Source organism: Canis aureus, chromosome 20, assembly GCF_053574225.1.
Source record: "Canis aureus isolate CA01 chromosome 20, VMU_Caureus_v.1.0, whole genome shotgun sequence".
Taxonomy (NCBI): Eukaryota; Metazoa; Chordata; class Mammalia; order Carnivora; family Canidae; genus Canis; species Canis aureus.
The window spans coordinates 59,268,416-59,290,476 of NC_135630.1; the positions used below are offsets into that span (position 1 = coordinate 59,268,416).

Here is a 22,061-nt window from a genome sequence, read left to right on the forward strand (position 1 = left end):
AAATGCAAGATCAACTTGGTCTTAGACAGGACTTTGCTCATCAGGGAAAGCGACCTCAGTACAGAAATTAAAGCGTAGACATGAGGCATAAAATCGTGAGATCATCGTCACTGAAACCCTGTGTGGAATTGACTCCCACTGAGTTACGCACCATGACTCAAAGAGATGGACTTCCATCAATTCCCCGAGGTAGTTAAGCGGCTGCCATGGAATAAATGTCTCTGGAAGGAAAAAGAGACCTTATTTATGAGGGAAACTCCCTGCTCTGGTAGAGACATGAAAGTCTAGAAAAATTACACTTTCTCATATTTCATACTGACTTGTTTCACTGCTTGGGAAAAAGTAGAAAATCTTTTTTTTTTAATTTTTATTTATTTGTTCATGAGAGACACAGAGAGGGAGAGAGGGAGAGACCCAGGCAGAGGGAGAAGCAGGCTCCCTGCAGGGAGCCCGACGTGGGACTCGATCCCGGGATCCCGGGACCCGGGGGTCACGCCCTGGGCCGCAGGCAGATGCTGCACCGCTGGGTCCCCGTGGATGTCCCGAAAATCCTATATTATACCATTGGTTTCTGTTATCTGAAACTTCTTGGAGTGCACTGCCACTACGGGGACATTAGGGATGGACAGCGAGGAGAACCCCAGAAGAAAATAATAAGGGAAAAATAGTTCTGTAAACGCTGATTAATATTAGAGCCAACCTACGCTTTTATGGAGACAAACCAAAGTAATATGACTGGGAAATACCAGAAAGTCACTGCTTTCCAAAAAATCTTTGGAGAAATTGCCTCAGTTCTCTGGCCCCGTGTTGGGGCGAGGGTGTGCAGCAGAGGAGTCTGTGACTCAGCAGCAGCCCTATTTTTCATCTGCTTTGACAACTGTGACAACATGTGAAAGTGTCTGAAAGGCGACTCTGTGTGGGGCAGCGCCTGCCAACCTGGGGGTAGGGCCCTACCAGGCCGAGCAGGAGATGCAGGAGATGCAGGAGGGCTCCCGGCCGGGACAGGGCCTGCGAAGAAGCCGCCCCGGCCCCCCCGAGCTACTTTATGACGTGCTCCCCAAGCCAAGCCAGGAGGCAGGACACGGTGGGGTGGGGTGGGGCAGCGAAGGGTGCCGGGCCATCTCCTGTGGTTTCTCGGTCTGTGGCAGTCGCCCCTGCGCGTCGTGAGATGCTCAGCTTCCCTCCGGCGTCACGTGGGCCCAAGCAGTCCAGGCTGCTGCTCGCACCTGCGTCCACTCAACACGCAGCAGGCACTGCCGTTGTGGGAAGAGTGACGAGGGGGCCTTCCACGAGGACTGACCTGAGAACCTCCCGGAGGAAGATCACCTGCTCCACTGACGGGCCTGACCTCATGCTCTCCCTGTTGGCACCACAGCTCTGGCCCTGAGAGGCCTTACTTCCCGGGAGAACAGCAGCGAGAGCGGACAATTATAAAACGCCCCAAGGAACTCTAGGCTGTCAAAATCTGGAAATGTTGGGAAACTTTCAAGTGGAACGGTGGTGACTTTTCCAAGCTCCAAAAGCAGGATGATATAATCCTATGCATTACAAAATTATCATCCAGGGACGCCCAGGGGGCTCAGAGGTTGAGCGCCTGCCTTCGGCCCAAGGCATGACCCCGGGGTCCCGGGATCCAGTCCCCATCGGGATCCCTGCGGGGAGCCCGCTTCTCCCTCTGTCTGTGTCTCTGCCTCTCTCTCTCTCTCTCATGAATAAGTAAATAAAATTTTAAAAAAGCTTATCATCCAAAAACTTTCAGTGAGATGAAAGAATTTTAAAAATTATATACACATATATATACACACACAACGTAATATTATTTAGCTCTAAAAAAGAAGCAAACACTGGCATAGGCTATGACACGGAAAAGCCTTGAGAACATCATGCCAAGTGAAATAAGCTGGTTAAGGGGCACCTGCCTGGCTCAGTCAGTAGAGCACGCAACTCTTGATCTCAGGGTTGTGAGTTCAAGCTCCACGTTGGGGGCAGAGATCACTGAAAAATAGTCTTTAGGAAAAAAAAGAAAAAAGCAGCTGGTTAGAAATGAACAAATCTTGTATGATTCCGCTATGTGAGGTACCTAGCGTTGTCAAATTCATAGAGTCAGAAAGCAAGTTGGCCAGGGGTGGGAGGTGGGGAGAATGGAGATTGTTTGATGGATACAGTTTCGGCCTCGGAGGATGACGTTGGTTCTCAGGGTGGATGGCGATGGCGATGATGCGCAACATGAGAATGTACTTAATACTACTAAATTGTAAAGTGGAAACTGCACACTTAAAAATGGTTGGTGGTGGGCGCCCGGGTGGCCCAGTTGGTTAAGCATCTGCCTTCGGCTCCGGCCATGATCTCAGGGTCCTGGGATCGCGTCCCACCTTGGGCTCCCTGCTCAGCGGGGAGTCTGCTTGTCCCTCTCCCTGTCCCGCTCCCCCTGCTTGTGCTCTCTCTCTCTCTGTCAAATAAGTCAATAAAATCTGCTTAAAAAATGGTTCATGGCAAAGTCTACTTATGTGTATCTTACGACAATCAAGAATAAAAATTTTAGTCCCATTCACATGTGAGCCTTTGTCTAGCGTGGTTGAAGGATGTAGGTAGGATCAGTCACTGTTTGCACAAAGCCTTACTGTTCTCAGATTGATGGGAAAAGAGAAGACAGGCTTCTGTATGTCACATGGAACTTCCCCTCATTATTTGGGAAATGAGTTCCAGTCATTTCATACGACAATTCAACAAAGAGGAGACTCAGGTCTTGAGAGAACTTGATCGCGTTGTGTAAAAGCAAAGAGAAGTTGGACAGAGAGAAGCAGAAGAAGGAGATTGAGATTCCTCCTGGCCTGGCACTCTTCTTTGAGGCAGGTCCATCCGTCCCATAAGTTTCTCCTGACGCACACGTACGCACCTAGCCTTGGATCCAAGATCCAAGTTCCGATGCGTCACATACACAAACAGAATGGAAGTGGAGATGAGTGATCAAATGTTACAAACTTTGCAACAGAACAAGAATCTCATGTGTTGATTTTGAAATATATTTCGAAGAACTGGGCTTAATCAAGCAAATGGAATGATGAGATGGATCATGGCCTCATGTTTCCAGGAAAGAGAGATTTATTAATAGGCTCAAAGCCAAAGCATAATACACGAATCTAATGTTGAAGATGCGAAGCACGATGGGCTGGGCACCGTCCACAACCGTTACTTTCCTCTCTGCTTGAGCTATCGATTCAAACATGTCGACCCTTAGGGCTCATTGTATGTCAGCGCTAACCCGTGAGTAGGACTTCAAAGATGACTACGACATGATCCTTGTCCTTAAGACACTCGCGCTTTCCCTAATTGGCTAGAAAAGTGCTCTGGTGGGCAACTCGGTGCTTCTCTCAGAAGACGTTTTCAAAAATCCTGTCATTAGCCATGTCCCATTGTCTCTCCTCACCTCAGGCACTGATGCAGAAAAAAAAATAAAGCCCAGAAGTTGGTTGTTTTTGTGTTAGTATCTTCAACTTCTTGTAGTGCTGGCACAGGTAGGCTATGCACCTTCTGCTGGTTTGTTATGTTAGCATCTGCCCCGGACGCATTAGTATCAATAGCAGGATAGTCCCTTCCTCAAGGGCCTACTCAATGTTTCCATGGGCAAGCTCCATCCAAGGACACACTCTTCCCACCTTCACATTCTACCCAATAACTCTAAACAAGACCTTTGAGTCTGCTTCTACACCCTGTTCTCAACTGACACTTAGCTCATAACGAAGGTGAATGAAGGACTTAGACTCATTCACTTGCCCTTGAAAGCTCAGATCTCTTCATTCTCTTCATGAAATTCAAGAGCAAACCTCCAAAATGCTCCCAAATCGGTACACTGCCTCTCCTTCTCCATTGCTACCACCGTGGCCCATGCCACCACCCCATCTCCTCTCCCTGGACAACTGTGGTAGCCTCCTTACATGACGCCCTGTTGCCCCTCTTAACCCAACAGAAGTTTTTAAAAACTTCTTTTAAAAACCTTCATTGAATCATGACATCTCCTGCTTAAAAACCAATAGCTGCCCACTGCACACAGACTCCTGAACGGCTTCCAGAACCACACAGTACCGGCTGTGGCCTGCTTCTCATTTTCATTAGCTCGGTCTTCGTGGTCTCCTTTCTGTTCCTGAAGAACAGACCAAGTTCATTCTTGCCCCATGACTTTTATTCCAGTCCTCTCATCTGTCCGGAACACTTGGCCACTGATGTTTACAAGGCTGGCTCCTTCACTTTAAGCTGGATCATTCAGATCTAAACTTAAATATCACCTCCTCGGGGACCACTGGGTGGCTCAGCGATTGAGCATCTGCCTTCAGCCCAGGGCGTGACCCTGGCGTCCCGGGATCCAGTCCCCCGTCGGGCTCCCTGCATGGAGCCTGCTTCTCCCTCTGCCTGGGTCTCTGCCTCTCTCTCTCTCTCTCTTTGTCTGTGTCTCTCATGAATAAATAAATAAAATCTTAAAAAAAAAATCACCTCCTCAGAGAGCCCTTTCCTTATCTGGTTTTCCAGTTGCTACCCAATCTTTCTCTATCATATCACTCCACGATGAGGCTCTGCAAAGCACTTATTATTGGATAATTTCCTTGTTCATTTATTTGTTGCTTTATTTATCTGTCACTGCCACTAGAGTAAGCCCCATGAAATTGGTGACTTTTTATGTCATTTATTGTTGTGCTGGGATTGATGCCCTGCATAAAGTAGGCATGAAATAAATAACTGATGAATAAATTTGCTATATACGCATAAAAGAGGATGGCTGTCACTCCAGAATTGGTGAGCTTAATCTTGTGTTCATGACACAGGCTCAGTCATACACTCACTTATTAAAAAATTTTTTATTGATTTTCTATTATATACCAGGTACTATTTTGGAAACAAACACTCATATAACTAAATCCTTATCCTCCAGATACTTAGGTCTCTTCTGCTCCAGAGTAGGGACTACAGCCAAGAAAAGATTTATAACATCATGTGCTGAGTGTTACATTAGAGATGTGCAGAAGAAGGTTGGGGACGGACTCACAGGGAAGATGATCTTGACGAATGAAATCACCAAATGTATTTTGGAGAGGAGAGACCAGAGACAAAGGGAGTTGAGAAAGAGGACCGAGAACATGGGCTCTGGGCTCCCAACAAATCAGGGCATTTAAACTTTTTCCTGGAGGATTTTAAGAAGGCAGGTGTCAATAGGAGATTTTTTTTTAAGATTTATTTATTTATTTATGATAGACAGAGAGAGAGAGAGAGAGAGACGCAGAGACACAGGAGGAGGGAGAGCAGGCTCCATGTACGGAGCCCAACGTGGGACTGGATCCCGGGACTCCAGGATCGCGCCCTGGGCCAAAGGCAGGCGTTAAACAGCTGAGCCACCCAGGGATCCCCGGGAGATTTTTTTAAAAAGGAAGAACGCTCTCGCTTACCTGTGAAAACCATTCTTACAGAAGAACACCAGATGAATAAAAGAGGGAAAATGAACGCAGAATACTGAATAGTCAGATGATGACGAGTGGACTAAGGTAAGGGCTGAGAGAATAGAGAAGAAAGGATAGATTCCAGGGGTATTTAGGAAGCAGAATTACTACAACTTGGTGAACAATTAGGGTTTGTCAAACTATATGTTTTGTTGGATATAAGATTGATATACGCAGTGGTGTCCCCTAGCACTAAGTATCTGAGTTCGTAATGAATGAATGAGTGAGTGAATGAGTGAGTAAATGAATACGTGAATAAATAAGGAAAAGTCTATAGATACTCCCAGTTTCTGATGTGGACGTCTGATGTTACGGGTACTGTTACCAATATATGGGCACAAGAAGAGAAGCAGGCTTGGAAAGAGGAAGATAATTTAGGAATTAGTGAACGTGTGGCACCTGCTAGCAAGTTTTGGGCTATCCAGGTCTCCTCTGCATTCTCCTTGCAAATACAATAGTTCTTGTTTCAGTTCATCTCCATTTTGCAATGTCTTTTCACCTGAAACGAAAAGAAGCCTTTTGGCACCCTCGGCGTTCTCAGTGGCCTGCTTCAATCTACTAGGTACATTCTCTACAAACTACAGGGGAGACTGTCGATACCTGGTCCACCACTATGTTAGCAGTTGCCTTTTTTGCAGCCTCACTAGCAATTAGCCTCGCTGGTCTTCCAGCCTCCAGTAGCCGTCTCCTTGCCCTCTTTCTAGGCCCTGCCTGCAGCTGGATCCTTAAACCAACGCTCGAGGGTTTGCTGCAGAGCACTCCCGTTCCTGTTTCAGTTACCTATAGTTGCACAGCAAAGCATCCTAACCTACCCTTCTATTGTTTACTGATGGTCATGATAACAATCTATTATTTCTTCTAACTCTGCTGTTCGGCATTCTGGTTGGTTCTGCTGCCTCACCTGGACTCTGGACTGCTGGTCATGTGATTCTGTGCAGGCAGAAGTCAAGATGGCCTGGAAAGTCCAACGTGCCCTCACTACATTTCTTTTCTTTTCTTTTTTTTTTTTTAATGCATCTTTCAATGCACTTAAATTCCAGGTAGTTAACATACGGCGTAATACTAGTTTCAGGTGTAGAATTTAGTGACTCCTCGCTTACATACAACACCAGCACTCATCACAAGTGCTCTCCTTAACATCCATCACCCATCTGGCCCATCCCCCACCTACCTCCCTCCACCAACCCTCAGTGTGTTCTCTCGTTAAGAGTCGCCCTCACTACATCGCTGAGCCTACAGCACTGACTTTGGCTAGAAAGCAATGTTTCTCCTCCGTGAAGGCCTACATTCTTGAATAGGTTAAATGAGGTGTCTTCACAGTATGATGGTCAAGGCCAACCCTGGTTCCAGAGGGTTAAACTCATTTCTTGATGAAGTGAGTGCAAGGTCACATTACATAGGGACAGAGGCACAGAGGCATGATTCATTGAAGGCCATTATTATAATGATTTCTTGCACCCCTTCAGCCCCATATCAAATAGGCCATTGCAACATCTGTTATGATTGAGAAGTTGGTCACAACAGCCCCAAAACCATACTGTTTTTGCTTAGCTTTGTGGCAATGAAATGGATGCTCTGTGTCCTGCCTCTTTTACCAAGTAGTTCATTTCTGTGCCAGTCTGTGTCAGAAGTATGTGAGGGGTTAGTGGTCAAGAATTTTCAAAGGAGCTTCCAATCTGGTGAGCAGGGAGAGTGCCTCACCTGGAGTGGACATGGAAGCTCCACACACCTTCCTACATATTTGCCCTCTGCGTCTCTTCCATCTGGCGATTCCGGAGTTGTATCCATTTATAATAAACCAGTAATCTAATTATATTGACAAGGATTGGCCGTGGAGACAAAACACTAACTTGGTTAGAATGATTGCTTTCTGCAGGCTTTGCACCTCCTTGGCATTTCCTTCTTTGTGCTTTCTGCCAGCTTTCTTGGCTCACCTCCATAAAACCTGGAAGAAGGAAGAAACCCAGCCGCTAGCCTTATTCCGAACTATGTCTTTCAACCTTTGAATGCAGAAGTTATCCCATGGATATGGCCATGTAGGCACCAAGTCCTGTCCATATGGAACCAATAATGTACCTTACACACATCTAGACTACTTGCTCTCAGGAGACTAGAGATACCGTTCTCATGAATAAAGCTCAAATTTATTTAAAACCTTTTTTTTAAAAGATTTTATTTATTTATTCATGAGAGACAGAGACAGAGACAGAGGGAGAAGCAGGCTCCACACAGGGAGCCTGACGCAGGACTTGATTCTAGAACTCCAGGATCACGCCCTGGACTGAAGGCAGGCGCCAAACCACTGAGCCACCCCAGGGATCCCTATTTAAAATCTTTTTAAACAGATTTTCTAAAATTAATTTTTTAAAAGTAGGCTCCATGCCCAGTGTAGAGCCTAACACAAGGCTTGAACTCACAACCCAGAGACCAAGACAGAGCTGAAATCAAGTGTCAGATGCTTATCTGACCGGGCCACCCAGTCTGTAAAATTAAATTTTTTTTAAAACCCCACAGATCCAAGAAGCTCAGTAAAATTTAACAGGATAAACAGAGATAAAACACACCTAAGAACATCATAGTCCATTGCTAAAAACCAAATATAAGAAAATCTTCAAAACAAACTGTAAAAAAAGACATATATACAAAGAAGCAAAAATATTAATTATGACTAATTTATTATCAAAAACAACAGAGGGTAGTGGCACCTGGGAGGCTCGGTTGATTCAGCTCTTGGTTTCAGCTCAGGCCACGATCTCAGGGACATGAGATGGAGCGCCATGTTGGGCTCCACACTCAGTGCAGAGTCTGTTTGAGATTCCCTCCCCCTCTGCCCTTTCCCCTGCTCTCCCCCCCCCCCCGTTTCTCTCAAATAAAATAAGTAAATAAAATCTTAAAAAACAAAAACAACAAAACAATAAAGGCCAGAAGACAGGGAATGACATCTTTAAAATACTAGAGAAGGAAGACTCTTAACCCAGAATTCAAAATATACAAAAAACAACCTTCAAAAATGAAATAAAAAGGAAGACATTTTTAGGCAGATCAAGACTAAGAGAATTTCTCTGCAAGAGATCTGCACTACAAGAAATACTAAGAGAAATTCTTTAAGCTAAAAGCTGAGGAAAATGTTATCAGACGAAATCCTGGGTCTCCAGGATAGAATATAGAACACCAAAACCAGTAAATATTTAGGTAAATATGAGATGATATATTGTTATTATGCTTGCTATATTATTATGCATGATACATTACTATCCTTTTTGCTTTCAGTATACTTTGTGTATTTAAATATATTTAAAACAAAAAAGTATAGCAGTAGATTGTAAAAGTAACATATGATCACAAGTGCCCAAGAGACAGGGGTAGTAAGTAGAAGTACACAGTTGCAGAGCCTTACATTACTTGTCAAATAGCATAATATTATTTGAAGTTAGGATGAATTAAAGATGGATATTATAATCTGTAGAGCAACCGCTAAAGAATGAAACTAAAGAGATACAGCTAAAAATGTTAATAGATGAAATAGAATGAAATATTAAATAGTGATTGATATTGCCCAAAAGAAGGCAAGAAAAAAGAAGCAAAAGAACAAGTAGGATAAATAAGAAGTAGATGATGAAACGGTAAATTTAAATCCAACCATATCAATAACTACATTAAGTTCAAATAGACTGAACACTTCAATTAAAATGTAAAGATTTTTTTTAAAAAGGTAAAGATTGTCAGACTGAGAGGAAGGAAGGATTCAACTACATGTTATTTTCAGGAAACACATCTTGAATAAAACAAGTTTTAAAAAAAAACTAAAAGAATGTTCATAGCAGTGTTATTTATAATAGCCAAAAAATTGGAAGAACTTCAAATGTCTATTGCACTAGTTACACATTGCTGCATTAAAACATTACCCTAGGGGGATCCCTGGGTGGCTCAGCAGTTTGGCATCTGCCTTTGGTCCAGGGCATGATCTTGGAGTCCCCGGATCGAGCCCCGCATCGGGCTCCCGGCAGGGAACCTGCTTCTCCCTCCTCCTGTGTCTCTGCCTCTCTCTCTCTCTCTCTCTCTCTCTCATAAATAAATAAATAAATAAATAAATAAATAAATATTTAAAATAAAAAAACAGTACCCCAAAACTTAATGGATTAAAGCAACATTATTTCCTAGTTTTTGTGGTCAAGAATCTCAGCAAAAAGAAGCACGCTCTTCTCTCATGAGGCTTCAATGAAGCTGCTGACTGTGGCTGTGGTCGTCCCAAGGCTCACCTTGGGGAAGGATCTATTTCTAAGCTTACTCCCATGGTGTGGACAAGATTCAGTTCCTCACAGGCTATGGGAATGATGGCCTGAGTCCCTCACTGGCTGTTGGCTGGAGGTGTCCCTCAGTCCCTTGCCATGTGGACATCTCCATAGGGCAGCTCACAACACGGAGGCTTGCTTCATTAGAGGAAACAAGAAGAACCAGAGAGAGAGAAAGAGAGAAGGAAGGAAGTCAAGTTTCCTACATCCAAATCTTGGAAGCAATATTCCATGATACTTGCTATATATTGTTCATTAAAAGAAAGTCAAGAGGTCCAACCCATGCTCAAAGGGAGGGACTCTCAAGGGTATGATTAGCAAGAGGTGAGGATCACTGGGAAGCACAACAGCAGCTGCCCACTGCATCTATCTGCAGGAAAATATATTTAAAGACTATAATATTTTCATACAATAGAATACTACTCAGTATTATTTTATTTTATTTATTTGTTTGAGAGAGAGAGACAGACACAGTGTGAGCAAGGGGAAGGTCAGAGGGGGAGGGAGAGGGACAAGCAGACTCCAGGCTAAACGCAGGGCCTGGTACGGGGCTCCATCTTAGGACCCAGAGATCATGACCTGAGTTGAAATCAGGACTTGGAGGCTTAATCGACTGAGCCATCCTGGTGCCCCTACTCAGTAATTTTTAAAAAAAGAATAAACCACTAATATACACAGAAACATAGATGAATCTCAGGAAGTCTTACTCAATAATGACGAGCAAAAAAAAAAGCAACTGCAAAGGAATACGGGTTACAGGATTCCATTTATATGGAGTCCAAAACAGGCAAAACTCACCTGTGATGACGGAAATCCGAACAATACTTAACTCTGGATGTTTGAAGGGTATTATCTGGAAAGAAGCAAGAGGAAAAGTTTTCAGTGCTGAAAGTGTTCTAGATCTTCTTTTACCAAATTTGTTGAATGAAACATGTAAGGTCCATGCATTTTATGCAAATGATACCTCCATAAAAAAATTATAAAAATTAATGCTTAAAAAGTAACCTAGGTTTATTTCTCAAAAGTAAAAATTATAAAAACCTTGTTTCAGCCAATGTTAAACAAAACATACTAGCCTAACATCATCTTCCAGCCCAAGAACCTAGAAAGATGTTGACTCACCAGAGAAGATATATTTTAAAATGCAATCAGGTCAAGTGCCCCCCTCAGTGCCCGTCACCCATTCACTTGACGGGATGAGCACTGGGTGTTATTCTGTATGTTGGTAAATTGAACACCAATAAAAAATAAATTTATTATTAAAAAATGCAATCAGTTTGCATGATATCATGTCTGACTAAAACGTAAAGATGTTAAGAAATCATTCCACTTTTCATAGTAATAAAAGATAAACCTACAATAGCCAAACTGTGGAAGGAGCCTCGGTGTCCATCGAAAGATGAGTGGATAAAGAAGATGTGGTCTATGTATACAATGGGATATTACTCAGCCATTAGAAACGACAAATACCCACCATTTGCTTCAACGTGGATGGAACTGGAGGGTATTATGCTCAGTGAAATAAGTCAATCAGAGAAGGACAAACATTGTATGTTCTCATTCATTTGGGGAATATAAATAATAGTGAAAGGGAATATAAGGGAAGGGAGAAGAAATGTGTGGGAAATATCAGAAAGGGAGACAGAACATAAAGACTCCTGACTCTGGGAAACGAACTAGGGGTGGTGGAAGGGGAGGAGGGCAGGGGGTGGGGGTGAATGGGTGACGGGCACTGAGGGGGGCACTTGACGGGATGAGCACTGGGTGTTATTCTGTATGTTGGCAAATTGAACACCAATAAAAAATAAATTTATTATAAAAAAAAGATAAACCTAAGATTAGTCAACTACCCAGTAGAACATAATGCCATTGCTCTTTTCTTAAAAATTTTCACACTTAAAAAAATCAAAGTTATCTGATACACAGAAGATCTTTTTTCGAAAGGGTTCCAAAAGCAGAATGAAAAATTTTCCACTCTCAACCTTAAAGGAATGATATTTTGTTTTAATGAAATATAAAATCACCCGAAGACAAGTTATTCTTCATGAGTTCTCTTTCTTTCTTTCCTTCTTTTTTACCCTTCCTCTTTATTTGCTGTTCTCATATCCTTAACTTATTCCATTGGCCAGAAATTAGTGGTGAACAATTAGCAGACAGCACCACAGTTGTCTTTGGACGTTCTAAGAATACAGGTGCTTGATCATCGGGAAGCCTGCACCATTTATATTTATATTAGAATACAAAATGTTTGCACTGTCATTCAAATATGAAAAAGTAAAACAAAAAAAAAAAAAGAAAGAAAAAGTAAAACACCTGTTTACTCTCCATTGCCATTACCCAAAACCTCACTGAAATGATGGTAAAAAAAAATTTCTTTTTAAAGAAAACCTAAAAAGTCCACACGTGAAGGTAGAAGAGATCATAGCAGGAGGATGTCAACCCAACAGACAGGACAACTGACTTCGCATAGTAGAGAAAGGCAGGATGAAGTATCTACAGCAGGGCGGGGGTGGAGGATGGCAAGAAGCAAGTTGACGAGGTTGCCAAACCCCGCAAAACCCAGAAATGAGAGCAATAAGCTATCTCTGAATACAGGGAGCGGGTGAGTCTGGAAAGAAAAGGTTCCAGATCTCCCTGCCCCTGCACAGCCAGGTGACGAACCCTCCCTCTTCCGCAGGGGGCTTGGGGAGGGACATGTCCAAGCACATTTGGATAGTTTAGTTAGTAGGTTTGCCTTCAGTGAAAGCAATTTTATAATTCTGTGAAAAGTTTAGAACCGAAATAGCTACATGGAGAGAAAACTAAGCCAATTTTTAAAAAGGCAATTATTATCTTCAGACAAAAACAAAGACTTCTACAGGAATGGATATTTAACCGTAGCATACTGCCTGGCTCAGCACAGGGGAGTATTTATGTAGTTATAACAAGGCAAGAACCTGGAGAATTTGTCCCTATTTCTGATGTAACTATATCGGGAAGATGGGGGGAGAGAAGTGTGAAGATGGTAGGAAGGAAATAAGACAGCTAAAGCCTTGCCTTTCCTGGTAGAAAGTCAACCCCTAATAATTAAAAGTGAACAAATTAAGAAATTACAGCATAGGGCTATTATGAGAGTAATACAGAGGTGGGGGCGCCTGGGTGGCTTAGTCAATGGAGCGCGAGAGACTTCTGATCTCAGGGTTGTAAGTTCGAGGCCCACGTTGGGTGAAGATATAACTTAAAAATAAAATCTTAAAAAAAGAAAAAAAGTTTTTTTAAAAAAGATACATGGTAGCCCGGGTGGCTCAGCGGTTTAGTGCTCCCTCAGCCCAGGGCCTGATCTGGAGACCTGGGATCAAATCCCACATCAGGCTCCCTGCATGGAGCTTGCTTCTCCCTCTGCTTCTCTCTCTATATATATATCTCTCATGAATAAAAAAATAAAATATTTTATAAATAAATAAATAAATAAAACCACTGAAAGACTCTAAAACCTTGACTCTGAGAGTAGGTATTGGAGAGGAGGACAAAATACAGTAAAGAGAGGTCAAGCAAGAAGCCGCTATATTTTAAGTCTCATACAACTGTCTGATTTCTTAACTCTGATAAAAATTTAAAACTAAATTTTTCAAAAAGTGTTGAAATGAATGCTTCCTTTCCAAGAAGAAACTTTTCTGAATATAAAGCTGACTTGAAGGTATCTACCATTATTTTAACTGATCTTTCTGTTAAATATTCAACAAAACTCCTGCTCTTACTGTGTTGGGGTTTTTTTCCTTTAATTAAACCTTTAATTTTGAGAAAATCATAGATTCCTATGCAAGTGGTAAGAAACAATACCTGAAGATTGGTTGTGTTCTACACCCAGTTTCCCTCAGTGGTAACATCTTGCAAAACTATCGCACAACATCACAACTGGGCTACTGACATTGGTATGGTCAAGGCACAGACCACTCCTTCACCAGAAAGTTTCCTAACGTTGCCTTATACGGCCTTCCCCACTTCCTTCTGCTTCCCCGTCCCCAACTCCGAACGCTGGCAACCACTAATTTTTTCTCCACTTCTCTAGTTTTTTGTTATATAATTCTTTATCAATGAAATAACATAGTATGTGAATCTGCGGGATTAGCTTTCTTTGCTCAGTGTGAGTGCCTGGAGATTCATCCAAGTTGTTGTGTGTATCAGTAATTCATTCATTTTTAGGGACGCCTGGGTGGCTCAGTCGGGTAAGCGTCTGCCTTTGGCTCAGGTCATGATCCCAGGGTCCTGGGATGGAGCCCTGTGTCGGGCTCCGCGCTCAGTGGGGAGCCTGCTTCTCCCTCTCCCTCTGCCCTCCCCCCAGTTCATGTGTGCTCTCTCTCTTGCTCTGCTCTCTCTCAAATAAATACATAAAATATTAAAAAATAATAATTAATAATAATTCATTCTTTTTTATTCCTGAGTAGTACTCTAAAGTATGGATGAATCATAGTTTGCTTAACCATTCATACTTTGAAGCCTGTGGGTTGTTGTTTTGTTATTGTTGTTGTTTGCTTGTTTGGCTGTTACAAATAGAGCTGTTATGAACATTTGTGTACAGATTTTTAAGAGACATACATTTTCTCTTTCTCTAAGATTAATGCCCAAGAGTACAATTTTTGAGTTGTACTGTAGCTGCATGTTTAGGTATTTTTTTTATGACAGCTTTATCAAAATGTAATTCATCCATTTAAGTGTATCATTCAGTAGTTTTTAGCATATTCACAGACTCATGTAACCATTACTATAATTAATTTTAAAACATTTTTTAGTGATTTTATTTATTTATTCATGAGAGACACAGAGAGAGGTAGAGACACAGGCTGAGGGAGAAGCAGGCTCCCTGTGGGGAACCCAAAGTGGGACTTGCCCAGGACCCCGGGGTCACGCCCTGAGCTGAAGGCAGATATTCAACCACTGAGTCAACCCGGGCATCCCTAAAACATTTTCATAGCCTCAAAAAGATAGCCCACAGCCTTGAGCTATCACTCCCCATCCCCCCAAATACTCCAATCCTAAACAAACAACCAAAAATGTAATTTCTCTCTTTACACATATGCCCATTCCAGACATTTCGTATAATCATATAATATGTGGTTTTGGTGACTGGCTTCTTTCACTAAGCATGATGCTTTCAAAGTTCATCATGGTCTAACATGTATCAGTACTTTGTTCCTTTTTATGGCTGAATAATGTTCCATTATATAGATACGTCACATTTTGTGATCCTTTCATCAGCTGATAGACATTTGAGCTATTTGCACCTTGTGCTATTATGAATAATGCTGCTACGAACATTCATGTACAAGTTTTGTATGGGCATCTTGGGAACAGGTGCTGAGACCAGAACTGCTGAGTCATATGGTAACTCCATGTTAAATTTGAGAAACTTAAAAAAGTAAAAAGTAAAAAAAATAAATAAAAAAATAAAAAAATTTTTGAGAAACTTCCAGACTGTTTCCCAAAGTGGCTGTACCACTTAACATTCACACTAGCATGTATGGAGGTTTCGATTTCTCTACATCCTTATCAATACTTGTTATTATCTGATTTTTTTTTATTCTAGCCATGCCGGTGGGTATAAAGCTGTATCTCATTGTGGTTTTGGTCTGCATTTCCCTATTGACTAATGATATTGAGCATCTTTTCCTGTGCTTATTGGCCACTTGGACATTTTCTCTGGAAAAATATCTATTTAGACCCTTTTCTCAATTTTTAAATTGGGTTGTCTTTTTATTGATGGGTTGTAGGAATATACTTTTTGGATATTAGACCCGTAACAAATACGATTTTCAACTATTTTCTCATATTCTGAGGATTGTCTTTTACATGTTTATTTTTATAGGAAACCGCCAATCCGTTTTTCAGAATGAGCTTACCGTTTTATATGCCTACCATTCCTGTGTAAGTGTTCCAGTTTATCTGCATTCTCATCAGCATCTGGGGTTGTAATTATTTTTAATTTTAGCCCTTCTGATAGTTGTAGAGTGAAATCCCATTGTATGGTTTTAATTCTGCATTCTCTAATGGCTAAGGATGTTAGCACATCTTTCACATGTGCTTATTTGCCAATTGTATACTTTCTTCAGTGAGTTACACATTCTGTTTATGAATTTTCCTCGTTTTCCTATGGGGTTATTTGGTTTTTTTACTGTTGAGTTTTGAGAGTTCCTTATATATTATAGATATTAGTCCTTTGTCAGATATATGGATTTTAAAGTTTTCTTCCAGGTTTTCATCCTGCAAACAGAATCTTTCACAGAGCAAAGGTTTTTTTTTTTTCATTTGGGTAATGTCTAATTTATGCATTTTTCCTTTTGTGAATATTGTTTTGGGTCCTGGTCTAAGAGCCAGTCTCTCATTCCTGAAGTCTTTGCCTAGTACTAGATTTTGAAGATTTTCTCTTTTACTTCTTTTTGAAAGTTTTGGTGTTACATTTTACCTTGAGTATATGACCCATTTTGACTTATTTTCTAATTAAATATGAGGCTTAAGTCTTGGTTCATTTTCTTGGCCTGTGGATGTCAAATTTCTCCAGCACCTTTTGTTGGAAATTTTTCCCATTTTTCCTCAATTGAATTACTGTTTAATGTTTGTCAAAAATCAGTTGGACCAAAAAAAGAAATCAGTTGGGCATAATTGTGTGGGTCTATTTCTGGCTTCTTTATCTGTCTGTCTAACAGGGCATGTTGTATTGATGAGGATAGTGCTGCAGCAGGCCTTCATATCAGGTATAGTGATTCCTCCTACTTGATTCGTCTTTTTTGAGATCATTTTAGCTACTCTAGGACTGTGCCTTTCCTATAAATTTTAGAATAAACTTGTCTAGGTCTACAAATACCTTCTTTTAAATTAATTCAACATGTATAATTTAAAAGAGCTATCTAGAGAATGTTAAATTAGTTCAGTAATTTGTCTTTTTAAATTATTTTGAGATATATAGAGCAAATTAGATTAATGCATATGGCCGGCATTGATTAGCTCCTTGGCATTGCAATTTTAAAAGCTGAGTAAGCCATTAGGCTTTTATATTGCTTCAATTAAAGAAAATGGGGGTAAGGAGGTGAAATTGCCATTTGTGTACAGACTTCTACCGCATAGCATGAAAGTGGTTTACTATGAATGTGCTATTCAAGCAAATCAATAAGAAAGAGATAAGCAACCCAACGGGAAAGTGGACAGATATTATAAGTAGGCAATTTCACAACAAAGACATGAGGAGAAGTGCTCAAATGCTCTAGCAAACACAGATAAACAAAGTGTGTGTTGAGATACGTGGAAACAAGTCACTGCTAGGCCTGGACGAGCACACACATACAGAGGTTAAGGGGAAGAAATGGAATTGGGCATAGGTTGGGGAGGGTAAGGTTTAGAGAAGCCTTTCAGATTTCACTTTATATTTCTGTATTGTTTGAAATTATTTTACAATGAGCATTTTCATTCATCTTCAGTAGTACTTAAGATATTTTAAGTTATGTTTTGTGTGTTCGTGTTAGGTTGCTGCCAAAATAATATAACTCCTACCAAAGGGAAATCAAACCTATAGATGTAACTGAGTATATAGGAATGACATAATATTAACAGCCCGAAATAATTTTAATTCCCCAACTTAATTTATCAGACTCTTTTAGATTTGTGCTGTTGTTTTCAGGGATTGCTCCCAAATATTACTAACCAATTCCCTTAGCATTTTAGACAAAGGCAAACCTGGTGCTCATTAGTGAGTCATTCTCTTTGGCTCTGATTAAACAAACACGGGATTTCGCAGGCACAGAAGCAAGCATTGCGCTACTCCTGACTGTAACCAGCAGAGATTGTAAAAAAAATCCACTATTGTTTTCATGAGCAGAGAATACTGGTAATCCATTCCTAATGGGGCAAACTTTTAAAGTTATTTTCTGAAGATTTGTTGAATTTGTGCCTATCCATTCTAGCTGCCCAGCCTCCTATGGCACTTGCAAGTTGCCTTCCTATAGTTGCTGTGTTTATCAGCCAAGGCTTTTGTTTTCAAGCAACTGAAACAACACTGGCTTTCTCAAGCGAAAGAGTAATTTATTAGAAGGTCATCAGGGCTGACCAAATTGATGGGAGTCCAGTTGGCCAGGCTTGAGGAATGGGAATAATCCCAAGGAGGACTGTATGACCAGGAAGAGCAACAGATACCCCAACAAAGGTCATCCAACAGGACATTAAGGCCTCTGCCTCTATGATAAATTGGGCCTACATCTGTTTCTACAACGTTGCATGACCAAGTACAGGACAGGGTGTCCAATAGGAGGGCCCAAGGTCGTATGTCCTCTGAATCTGACAAGGCCAAGGTGGCCACTATCCCCCTCTGGAGATACATGAAGTGGAAGATTACTTAAGTGGTAGATGAGAGTGCTAAAACAAAATGCCGGTTTGCTTGATGGCCAAGGCCAAAGGCAAAATTATCCAGCCCAATTATAGACTCATTTTTAACTGGCCGATATGGTGCTTTAACAGCGATATCAGAGCAGAGTTCTTGGGTCTCTCCTGTTCTTTCACAAGATTACTCATTTCCCTGTAAGAAAAATGTATCTTGGGACGTATGGGTGGCTCAATGGTTACGCATCTGTTCAGGATGTGATCCTGTAGTCCAGGGATTGAGTCCCGCATCGGGCTCCCTGCATGGAGCCTGCTTGTCCCTCTGCCTATAGAAATAAAATCTTTAGAAATAAATAAAAATTTATTGGGCCGAAGGCAGACACCCAACTCCTGAGCCCCCCAGGCGTCCCGATAAGCAGCTTTAAAGGTAAAGATGGTGGATTTAACAAGTGTTGTAATATTCTCTCCCTCCTGAGATTTCTCTAAAAGGACATTATATAGATGTATTTTGAAAGATCCTTATATCATATGAAGATTTTGGAAGCTAAGAAGCAGATATGAAAGTGGCAACCACCTTAGCAGGACAAGGGAGCTAAATCCTACCCTAGAAGTGAGGGAATCTGAGACATAATCACTACACTGTAGAGAAAAAGAAAAAAAGCTCAGGAATTGATAGTACCATATACTTGTAAATGTGGTAAAAACGTAAGGATTGGTTGAAAGTGTGTTGAGGAATCAACATAACTCCCAGATCCGGGCCCTAACCCTGATCAGCGTGGCCACTGCTCTTCCACTTCCCCTACGGAAGACTGGACCGTGTTTTGTTTGTTTTCTTTGAAGGGGGCAGAACAGAGGATCTCTGGACAGGATAAAATCATTTATAACAGAGAATGGAGGCGACGTACTAAAGACAGGAGCACTAAGTGGATATTTGCATGATGAAGGATGAGGCCCTGGCCTCCTTCCCCCAAACAGTTCCCAGATGCGGCAGCCAAGCAAATCACTGGAAGATTCTTATCTGGAAAACAGGACTGATCTAAGAGCTCAGACCTACAGACACGGACACTGACGGCTTTCCCAACACAGCCCAGCCAGGTCGGCCTAGAGTGAAGGTCATCACCTGCAAAACTCACACAGGCACTCAGGGCTTCCATTCATGTTTTTACTTCCAATTCTTAAATATGAGCAAACACTCAAGGGTTACCAGAAAGGGAGGAAATATTCGATGTGAAAAACAATGATGAAAACAAATGAACAGAAGGAACTTGGAAGAAACAAAGACTAAACAGGGAAAAGAAAACCTCAAAATCCAACATAACCAATATCCTCATACAGTTCAAAGGAGCTATTATTATATCCATGGAATAGAAACACCTACTTTTAACATGGTTTATTCCAGGAGAAGAAAAAAAAAAGGAAGTTTAAAAAAATGATAGAAATGAAAAACCGTAAGAGTTTTGTAAGATAAAGTGAGGTAGATCTCTCAGAAAGCAAACAAAAAAGACAAAGAAATGCAAAAGGTCAAGAAAACTGGAGGGTAAAATAAGAAGTTCTCCTTTTAGGAGAGTCCCTAAAAGGATGACTATCTCTGGGAATGGTTTCTTTCTCTTTATTTATCAAGCAGTCAGTGTGTGTGTGTGTGTGTGTGTGTGTGTGTGTGTGTGTGTGTATGAGAGAGACCACCAGGGAGAGACAGAGACAGGAGTTCCAACATCTAACCTACAGTAATATGAACGCTAGAGAGAGAGAACTTGGGAAACAGAGAGGAGAAAATCATCAGCAAAATAATCAAGAAAAATTCACAATACACAAGACTATATATACACTTCCAGGTTCTAAGAACCCACTGTCCAACACAGTGGTGGGAAAGTCTCTCATTAAATACGCAGGGGCCCTTGGCTGGGTCAGTCGGTAGAGCGTGAGCCTCGATTTCAGGGTCATCAGTTCATGCCCCACAGTGGGTATGGAACGTACTTAAAAAATAAGTTAGGGTTGAGCGTCAGCTTTCTGCTCAGGGTGTGACCCCAGGGTCCTGGGATCGAGTCCCGCGTCGGGCTCCCCGCAGGGAGCCTGTGTCTCTGCCTCCCTCTCCTTGTCTCTCATGAATAAATAAATATTTTAAAAATAAGTTAGATAAATAAAATAAAATAAGAAATCTTCAATAAAATTCCTTTACAAAAGAGAAAGATACAACTTTGTGCAGTTTCTGAACACTGGGGACAAAGAGAAGATTTAACAAGTATCTGGGAATGGGAAGATAGAAATTCGGGAATCAAAATATTGTCAGACTTCTCAACAGCAACACTGGAAGCTTGAAGCAAAGAAGAGGGATCCCTGGGTGCCGCAGTGGTTTGGCGCCTGCCTTTGGCCCAGGGCGCGATCCTGGAGACCCGGGATCGAATCCCACGTCGGGCTCCCGGTGCATGGAGCCTGCTTCTCCCTCTGCCTCTGTCTCTGCCTCCCTCCCTCTCTCTCTCTGTGTGACTATCATAAATAAATAAAAATTTAAAAAAAAACCACACACAAAGAAGAGATGCCATCAAAATTCCGAGGAGGATTATTTCTGAGAGTTTTATAAATTATCAATCAAGTATATCAATCAGGATCCTGGCAGGAAGGAGACGGTGAACCCCAGGAGGATAACGGTGGACGTTTAAAGAGGGGACTGGCTGTAGGTGGGGAGAACACCATCATCACGGGGCCAGAGAGGACGAGTTCCCAGCACCCGGAGAGTAGCTGCACGCAGAAGGCCAGGGGAAAGGGGAACCTTCTAGTAGAGGGTGCACACAAGGGCCTCAACCTGGCAGGAGAGAGGCCAAGAAACATCCTCCAGCCTCTCGTTTGCGGCCTCCCCGTCTCCTGCTCATGCTTCACCACCCAGACAGCTGAAGGCCAGATGGCCAGCCACTGCAAGCCTGCGTCTACAGACCTCAGCTTCCTAGGAAACCGAGCAGGGTGGGGAGGGTGGAGTGAGTAATAAAGACTAAATCGGTTAAAATGTGGAAAGCCTCCAGAGTAATGCCCATCACCTTTTAAACACTCAATGCGCCTTAGCTGTATTGTTGCTAGCCTCATCATCGTCGTTGTCATTAAGACGGAACTATTAAAATTCTCGTGAAATCCAACGTTGACAATCAGCTTAACCATTTTCTGGATCCCCTTCCTCCTTCCCTGATAAGACTCTTTGACACAAATATGCAAAGCGTATTGTAAAATTTTACTACCATAAAAAGTAATTTTCCACTGACTCCCAGGGACTTTTCAAGTTTTCTCCAGATTTATTAGTGACAAGTCATCTGGAATAAATTTGTATTGGACTTACTTGTAGCGATGTGTAATTCAGAAGTAGTGTGATTGGGTAGAAATAATTACAAAGTACCGATTCAGTGCTACGATCTTCCAGGAAAATAAATGTAGCACTGATAGTTTCTTCCCATGCGGTAATTTAATCAGATTACCGTTAGCTCAGTATTTTGCAAAGTAAGCACCATAATCCCAGGAAGTGCTGAATAGGATGGGGTAAGAGATTGGGGTGGGTGGGGCACACCATAATAAAATAAGAGAATTACATCGACCTTAAAATACAATTTAGGGGCACCTGGGTCGGTGGCTCAGCCGTTGAGCGTCTGCCTTCGGCTCAGGGCGTGACCCCCGGGTCCCGGGATGGAGTCCCACGTCGGGCTCCCCGCATGGAGCCTGCTTCTCCCTCGGCCAGTGTCTCTGCCTCTCTCTCTGTCTCTCTCATGAATGAATAAATAAAATCTTTTAAAAAAATCACTAAAATGTAATTTAGTTCACAATGCAAATAACCACTACTATACAAAATAGATTGTTCAATGTTTCATCTCAAAAGTAATCAATGTGATATGAATTTAAATAATAATGAGATGCCAATTTTGACCTACTCAATTAGCAAAGATCTTAAAAATCATGCTATCCA

At 41.8% G+C, this 22,061-nt stretch overlaps 1 protein-coding gene across 2 annotated transcripts in view; it reads right to left on the reverse strand.

Moving 5' to 3' along the window:
* Positions 1-1,140: 1,140 nt before the first annotated feature.
* Positions 1,141-22,061, reverse strand: part of LOC144291858 (uncharacterized) — a 42,022-nt gene continuing 21,101 nt past the window's right edge. Inside the window, exons 4-7 of one of the 2 annotated variants that reach the window (XM_077861703.1) lie at positions 10,577-10,631; positions 7,337-7,431; positions 5,886-5,985; positions 1,141-2,007 (exon numbers count right to left, since the gene is read on the reverse strand). In XM_077861703.1, coding sequence (XP_077717829.1) covers positions 5,953-5,985; positions 7,337-7,431; positions 10,577-10,631 — 183 coding nt within the window. In that variant the 3' untranslated portion in view covers positions 1,141-2,007; positions 5,886-5,952. Of the gene's footprint in view, positions 2,008-5,885; positions 5,986-7,038; positions 7,432-10,576; positions 10,632-22,061 lie in introns of those variants that run through there. The other variant, XM_077861702.1, reaches the window with a different exon arrangement.